General features: G+C 41.9%; 1 protein-coding gene across 1 annotated transcript; it reads left to right on the top strand.

The window, feature by feature from the left end:
* The first annotated feature begins 100 nt into the window (after positions 1 to 100).
* Positions 101 to 8,732, top strand: LOC115380715 (sushi domain-containing protein 6-like). Its single transcript, XM_030081898.1, has 9 exons — positions 101 to 238; positions 877 to 1,017; positions 2,979 to 3,170; positions 4,008 to 4,199; positions 4,892 to 5,083; positions 6,188 to 6,382; positions 6,538 to 6,670; positions 6,770 to 7,185; positions 7,297 to 8,732. Exons 2-9 carry the CDS (start codon positions 900 to 902, stop codon positions 7,320 to 7,322), a joined length of 1,464 nt encoding a protein of 487 aa, XP_029937758.1. The 5' UTR covers positions 101 to 238; positions 877 to 899; the 3' UTR covers positions 7,323 to 8,732.
* Positions 8,733 to 8,808: the final 76 nt, after the last annotated feature.

Raw genomic sequence — 8,808 nt, 5'->3', positions numbered from 1 at the left:
AGGCAGCTCAGCTGATGGGCTTTAATCAATGCAGCTAGCGTAGTTGGACTATCCAGCTAGCCGTACGGGAAGCTAGCTAGCTAACGGGAAGCTGCTGTAGCACTCTCGTCCCAAGCAACATTTGTTTTCATTGTTTCCCCAGTGGGTGTCTTCGGTGTAGCTGGGGCGTTTTGGATGTTTAATAAATGTATACAGCGTGAGTGAGCGAAGGTGGAGGATTTGAGGCCGTGTTGCTGTGGTAGGTAACACCGAGCCGTTTTTGCCCTTTAGCTAACGTTAGCCAGCTAAATAGGCTAATATAGATGATACACAAAGCTAACAATGAAAGACAGCTAGGCTGTGATTTGTGATGCTGGGTTATGTGTATTTGTAATTTCCCCTAGAATTCAACGGTAGCACATCTGCCAGCTCGCTAAATGTTACTCTAAGATATATATGCTGAAAATGTGTTTAGTTTTTGGCCTTGTTGTCTATAGCTATCATAACAAGGAAGCGCTGAAAATGGGTGTGTAGCTGTTCAGCACTGGAACTACTCAGAACCAGAGCTAACATAGCTTTGGGACAGGCAAGCTAATGTAACGATAGCCTTGTCCACCACCGCCAATGTTATTAAACGTAGCTAGGATTAAGCATAATTTACATTTTAACCTGATAAATGCCTCTGGATTGTTATTGTTTCTGTGATTCTGTGTCTTTCCTCATTCTCTTCTATCCGATTGTCCTTCAATCACACCCAGTTCCCTGGCACTGCTCCAAGCTATGCAGAACATTTGCACCAGGCAGGTGTTGGTATCATCAGTGCGGGGATGAAGGATTGTTGTACTGCCCTGAACGGTGTACGGTTTTGACATGAAAATGCATATCTGCTTTTTCCAGGTTGAGTTGACTCTGCAGGGAAGATGTGCAATGGAATGATAGAGTCAAAATCAAAAGCATTTTGGGCTCACACCTCAGCCAACAGACGGTCACTCTCCTTGCTGCTGGTTCTGACTGTAGTGTCCACTGGGCAAGGGTCAGGTGAGAGGCGATGGACACACACACACACACACACACAGACGGTACATTTAGTCCTTACTTTGTGGGTTATTTCTGTGTAGTATTGACCTCAGATTGCATAGAATGAACTTGCTAAGACATCACAGTATTTCCAAACTGCTCAATGGCTGAGTGCAAGAGATGCTTCAGGATACAGCCGTGCTCCCACTCACAGAGCTGAGAGGAGGAAGACACTGAGATGGTGTGGGGTTGCTGATCTTCCTTTCTCTATTAGCTCCCACTTTGCAACATGACTCATGGATTTGTTATGTAAGGCAGTCTATCAACCGTTTTTTTTAGGAAGATGAACTCACATCCTCAGTAATGTGTACTATATCAGCATAGCACCTCAAAATAAGCAAACTATGCCGGTTAATCTCAGCAGGTTTATCATCACTAGGTCTTTATCATTACTAGCACAGAGCTCCAGACTAAACTTTTTCAATGGTGCTGCAAATGTTTTGGGTTGGAGACACCAACACATGTCTTGGTATCAGTATAATAGACGCACAACTGTTTCACTTGATAATTAATGCTGCCTCATGATCTTAAGTTGTTACTTTGATTAGAATGTGTCATTAGGCTGTAGTGCACTCAATCAACTACATGTAATTGTTTAAACTGGCAAAAATGTATGTGTTCTTTTCTTTCCCTAAAGCAAAATGTTGTAGACATGGAGCTTGATTTAACCTGCACAGGATTACTTTCATAATAGACCTCTTGGAAAGTGGGACATACTAGCATAATTCATATCATGTGATCTGTGACACTTAATTCTCTCATCTTGTTTAGCCTTTTTATCTGTGTGTTTTGCTCAGACTGGCAAGAGGTAGCACATGTGAGTTGACACAATTAGATTTGTCAGTTTGCAGCAAAATTGAATACTAGCCAAAAGAGATAGATATGCTGTGTGGGACAAAGGCAAGGAGCTGCTGTCCCTCACCTGTTTCTATCATTCCACCACTTGCATTGTAAGTTGATTATAAGTTGTATTCAAAAGTCGAGCAAAAGCCATTATGAAATGTGGGTGAAAGGTCACATGCTGGAGCTCCTGAGGCAATAATGTTTGGGAATAGCTAAGTATAGTTATATGCTTAGTTTTTGACTTGGAACTTAACATCTTGTCACTCGAACATCTGATCGATGTTGTATTCAGAAAGGCTTTTTATCTAGCTAACCATAGCATCTGGTCAGCCAAATATACTGTCTTGATGATATGTTTGTGCTCATATTGTCAAGCATCTCAGAGTCATTCAAAAGAATCATGCCAAAAGTTTGACTGCCACTGGAAACAGTCTCCGCTCAGAGTTGGGCATGAGGGGTAATTATGAAGCCTCCTACATGCAGTTTAAAGACCCCATTAGATGGACTCAAAAGATGGATTCAAAAGTGCAAACCAATTGGATATCAGTTTGACAGAGAAACACAATTTTATTTGGAGGGGTTGGTGGATGAGAGAGGTTGTTTAAGGATCTGCGAAGGTTTTATTGGTTTTAATTTTAATTTACACCCAATAATGCAGGATGATGTCAACTATTTTAGATACTCTGATTTACAGGAAGTAGAAGTCATGTGGGGTCATTCCAAATGGACTTTAACAAGATATGGAGCGTCTCCTTTGAGAGAGCATAACATTATAGTTTTATGACCGTCTGAGCTACAAATTGGAATTATGTTGATGTGTTTTTGTTTTTCCTCATAGCAATCGCTGAGAATTCAACACTTTGAAAGAGATATCTACTTGATTTGGTGCAAAATAAATAATAGAAAATAGCACCACCTCTAAGTATATATAACAGACTAAGTACCTCAGCTAAATAATGTGTCACCAAAACTGATAAATTAGTTTTAAAGTGACAAATTTCAAGTTCACGTTAGCCTTAATATTTGTAATCTTAACTGCAAAACATGATTAGTTTCTTATGTTTGCTTTCTCTTCCCAGGATGTGTGAGGCCATACATGGTCCAAAACAGCTGGGTCAACCTGACAGAAACCAACAGGGGTTCGTTCCCTGTGGGCACAGTGCTGCAGTACACCTGTGATCCTGGTTACCTGGCAGAGGGACCCACCATCCTCACCTGCACCCCAATGGGACACTGGTCCTCTGAGCCACCACGTTGCATTCGCAGTGGTGGTAAGATATTCTCTCCACCTCTGCTGTGTCTGTCTATATCTGAGATGTAGTGACCCAGTAGAGTGTGTAGAGAGGGATAGCACTAAAGCTGCATGATAGGGCGAGGTAAACAATGAATTAGTGAGAGAGAGAGCAAGAGATGGCTGAGAAAGGTAGACAGTGAATGGAGACTGAGCAGAAATGCAACAACAAACGTTTTCCAAAGTTTTTGACTGACAGCAACCACAAGAAGTTCTTCATGGGACCGGCTTAAGCGTGCACAAAACATTTTAGGCTGATTTAGGTCCGGTAATTTCTCAGATCAGCCATGGACAGACACACACACACACACACACACACACACACACAGTAGTGAAAACAATATCTCTACCCATGGCATTTCTCCTGGTGGAGATAAATATTCAGTTTGACAGGAAGCGCCCCAGGATCATAATGACAGTGTGTTAGGAGAGCTGGTGGATGCATGGATGTTTATGGCACGGCAAGGAAAGATGGCTCATCAAACATTTGTTAAGTGTTAAACTTTGTTTGAAGTGTATTGTTTTTACTGTGTTCTCTGAAATATTGGTCCAACTTGATCAAAGGTTTTGGGGTCTTCTGGGAAAAAAAAAAAAAAAGCAGCAGAGACCTCAAAAAGTAGTCCTTGATGCTGTTACGTTTGCAACTCTTTGAATAAGTGTTAGCCAAAAATGATTTTTCATACTGACTCAAAACATAAGAGTAAGATGTGTTGTGTACATTCAATCTTACAGTTTTTTTCTTATATCTTTACTCATCAGCCACATACATACATAAACTTTGACATGTGTTTTTTCTGTTTATTTTTTTCTCCATCAGTGTGTCTACCCCTGTCGGAGCCAGAAAACGGGGGCTACACTTGCCACCCGTCGCCCTGTCGAATGTTTTCCCATGGCACTGTGATTGAGTTCTTCTGCGATGAGGGATTCGTTCTGAAGGGAGACTACAACTACCTGACGTGTCAGTATGGACAGTGGGACGGCCCCATGCAGATCAGTTGTGTCAGCCAAGGTTGGTCCACCCTCAAACTAAGATCTTTTTGTATGGTTATCTTCAGTGTCCAAAATTCACACTGATCAAGAAGCAAATGTTATTAACATAAAGAAACTGCCACACTGGCTGGTAAATTCTTTTTGGTAATCTTTGAACTTGGACTTGTTTTCAGACTTCAGTTATCCAGCAGTTTCAGAAGTAAAGTCCAATGAGAAAATAACTGGGGCCATACTGTGCTGTGACACAGTCCACCATAAATCACGATTGGTTACATTTCAAGAGTGGAGTCACTCCAGGATTATGTGATGTGAGGACAAAGGTGGACTTATTAAATGTTTAATCAGTTTTACATTTGTGTTTGTAGCCCATTTGGATGAAATGCATATCTCTCTGACCTAGGGCTTGATGATATGGACAAAGTCAAATTATCATGATATTTTTAACCAAATACCTCAATATGGATAGTGTGATGATATTATGGGATGTATAGAATCTGTTTATAGAGATTAGGGTTCTCTGTCCTAAATCAAGAGTAAATACTAGCTGTCACAACCCTCTCATCTCTCCTGACAGTAGTCACTATCAGTTTCATGGCTCAGCAAGTGTCTGTTGTGGTGATAAGTGCACAGTGAACAGAGCATGTTTGGTTTATTGATTGGTTCCACAGTTGTTTGACTGTTCTTGTGGATCTTGTCCTGTTTCTGTCTAAGGTTGCGTAAGGCCCTTCATGGTGCAACATGGCTCAACTAATCTGACAGAAACCAACCGGGGTTCGTTCCCTGTGGGCACCGTGCTGCAGTACAGCTGTGACCCTGGTTACCTGGCAGACGGACCCAACATCCTCACCTGCACCCCACTCGGCCACTGGTCCTCCGAACCACCTCGCTGCGTCCGCAGTGACGGTAAAGCCAAGCCTCCTGACAGCAGTGTCTGCATTTCTGTCATTGCCCATATAGAACAGCTTACACCTGGCATCCACATGCATCATGGGCGGTTGGATTGTAGTTGAAGCTATTGTAGTTTTACAGCTTTCCAAGGGGTGCTCATAGCTGGCCAGTGTACATGATACAGTGTCATGTGGCAGAAGTAGCATTCAGTGAAAAAAGAGCCTATAATTCACCACCTAATTTTTTTTTTTTTTTTTTTGCTCTGCCCATAAACAAAGATATTCTCAAATATTTTGTATTATAGTTAGTTTTACATGCACATAAGATACATTTACATTCATTTACATTCATTTGGTATTTTTTGGTTTCATTCAGGTTTGAATTTAGGTTTCATTTCTATTTCAGTTCATAGCTTTAACATAATATTTAGTATTTTACTATCCTATTTTAAATATTTTTTGGAGGAACCTTAATTTGGTTTGAGGGGAAAAAAGACTTCAACCTGTGAGTGCACTGAGAGAAATGTTAAGGATCTGATCACCCAAACCACCTCCATAGGTGGTTGGAGATTTATTTTGCCACCTTAAAATGAAAATACCTTGCATCTCTGATCCACATCCAGAAACTACATTAAAAGAAATAAACTTGCACCCACCTGGAAGAGTTGTCATGCCTCTCAGCCATTTACATACACGTTTATAATGAGATGTCAGAATATTCATGGATGGGGAACAAGCAAGATGTGGTTATTATCAATTGTAATTTTGAATGCATGTATCCTCTGGTGGCCCACCACAAGCTCATTGGTTTTGCTGATATTGAGCAGGTGATTATTGTTGCACCATGTGACAAACCTCTCCCATAGTCCTCTGTTCTCCTATGTAAAAAATAGTCTCTAAGTGAAGACAGCATGTTTCTCACTGGAAATTATTCACTGGAATCATACATGCCACTGTTGTGATAACCTCTGTTTCACCAAAAATACATTTTATTAATTCCTTCAGAATCTTCACTACACATCATATGAGTCTGGACAGACATTAATGTAAACTGCAACTTGTCAGGTTCGTGGAGGCATAAAACCACAGTGGTAATTTTTTTTTTTTTTTTAATTGATAGTTTGCCTACCCCCATATGAGCCAGCAAATGGGGGCTACACCTGCCATCCATCCCCATGCCGGAGGCTTTCACATGGCACTGTGATCGAGTATTTCTGTGATGAGGGCTTTATCCTAAAGGGTGACTATAAATACCTCACCTGTCAGGATGGAGAATGGGACAGCCCCATGCAGATCAGCTGCCTCATGGACCAAGGTAAAAGTAGATCAGAGCTGGCACATATTTAAGCAATAACTGGACTAATATTTACACAGAGCTCAGTATAAGTATCTTGTCTGTATATTGGGAGCTGTAATACACTTGATAATTTGAATAGTTGATTTGAAGTTGACTGTCTGCTCATCTCACAGACCGAGATCCAACTCTACCATTGGGGATGCCCACCTTGTCAATAGTGGCATCTACAGCCAGCTCAGTGGCACTCATCCTGCTCCTGGTGGTGCTGTTTGTACTGCTGCAGCCCAAACTCAAATCCTTCCACCGGTGAGTTTGTCTTTACAGTCATCACAAATATGTTTTTGGTAAATGGAGGATTGAGAGAAGTGGATGGATACTAACAGTGTTCTGGTCCCTGACACCCAGGCGGGAGCAGGGTGTGTCTGGCCAGCCCGTGTCAATTATGGTGGAAGGGGTTCAGGTCACCCTGCCCTCCTATGAGGAGGCTGTGAGCGGAGGCGGAGGTGGAGGAGGGGCAGCAGCCTCAGCTCTCAGCTCTGAGTCACGAGTCCAGATAGTGCTGTCAGAGGGTCAGCACGCCACAGGGCCAGAGGCTGGCCCCTCCAGGCCCTCCTCCCTCAAACACCAGCATTCAGAGATGGCTGTGGTCCACCCTGTGCCACCGTCGTCATCCTCCTCCTCTTCACCTTCACCCTCATCGTCTTGCTGGGGCCTTGAACATGCAGGCGCTGCAGCTGCCTCATCCTCACAAAGGAGGCCCTCCACAGGCAGCGACCAGCAGAGCCTGCCCCTCCTGGACTCTGAGATGGACTATTCTGACGGTAAGCCTCTCTTCATCAACACTGTAACTGTGTAAACTGCAGAAGGAGCTGTGCTACACTGTAAAATCCCCACTTTGCACTGATGCAGAGGTTTTTTTTTCCTGTGTCTAGATATGCCTTTGCTGAAGGAGGCCTGAAACATGCTGCAGCCTTTCGGACATACCAGAGACCATCGATGTTGCTACTGACCTGTAGTGTTGAGCAAGATGCCTATTAAGAGCTCATCACTACAGCAGCTGTCATCACAGACGACGGACGCCCGGCAGAAGGGGCGCTGAGTGGAGCTGTGGGTCACTCAGAGTAGTTGCTCTCACCATCCCAAAGGAGAACAAAGTGGGGTTCACATGTACATACATGCTTAAAATTTTTATAGGAATTCTTACACAACGTATGTCTAATGTCTGACACACACATCTGTTTGCTCTTTTTAACCATTGGCTTAACTTGAGAATGTGGAAAAGAATGAGGAAAGATTTCTCCGTGGCTTTTGGGAAAAAAATGACTGTGTAATGTATTTGGTTCCAATGGATGAAACTCATCTCATAAGCTAATAATCTCATCTCACTGTCTTGTCCAATGTATGTTTCTCCCCACATATTACATGTAAGCAATGATGCATGAAGGCCTGACAAGCTAGATTGTCTACAAAGTCATGTCCACTCACACCATTTTCTTCTACTACTTTTGTGATTAGGAATGAATTAGTCACAATTTGGTGTGTTAGTCATCACTCACTTCCCACTCCATGTCTCTGTACGGCTGCTTCTCTACCCAAAGGTGGACTGCGCTCCAGTCATTAGATTTTGAGCAACATTTTATCTTCTCATTTCAAGTGATTTAATGCTCCAGGCCTGCTTTCACCATGTTTCCCGAACCATCTAATCTGTGCACCCTTCAGGAGGTGAGTCTCCAACTGTATTCTCCCCTTCATACTCACACACCCGCCCCCAATGGCCTTAGCTTTCCACTTCTATGCACAGGCATCTGTAATATGGTAAATATGGGATTTTAAAAATGAATGTCAGTTAAATGCCTCCACAGCTTAGTGATATTATGTGTGGCTTTGTCAGACACATCACTTGTACACCTGAAAATATTATACAATTAATTTATACAGGCTGCTTTGAAACTCCTGTTTTAATTAAGTCTAAATAAGAAAACTAAATTGAGTATTTAATATATTTGTGTCCATTATGCTGTTGATCAGCCGTGGCTCCTTTTGATGCTTCCACAACTCTTGGAAACGTTTGAAAAAATAGGTCTTTTCACTTTGCCGCTTCGATTTAATTCCACTGCAGGCACGTTATATGTGACACTGTAAAAGATACTGGGAAAATCCAAAACAAAAAACAACAACAAAAAACAATTGTACAGCTTAGTGTAATGTCAGTGTTAACTTTGTTTGACTTTCTATTGAATTTTGTTTTGGACTGAGCAATGGGTTTTTGTGTGAAGATGGTATTTTAATATTGTAAAAAGTTTTAAGTTAATTTTACTCTGTATATACCATGTGATAATTTTGATTAAATATTATTTGAGGTGTGCAATTAGTTTCTTTTTTTCTTCCTTTTTTTTTTGGAACAGAGGTTTACACCTTTCTCTCACTGGATGCCATTGTAATGC

This window comes from Myripristis murdjan, chromosome 22, assembly GCF_902150065.1.
Source record: "Myripristis murdjan chromosome 22, fMyrMur1.1, whole genome shotgun sequence".
Classification (NCBI taxonomy): domain Eukaryota; kingdom Metazoa; phylum Chordata; class Actinopteri; order Holocentriformes; family Holocentridae; genus Myripristis; species Myripristis murdjan.
This window is presented reverse-complemented; position numbering and strand designations above follow the sequence as displayed.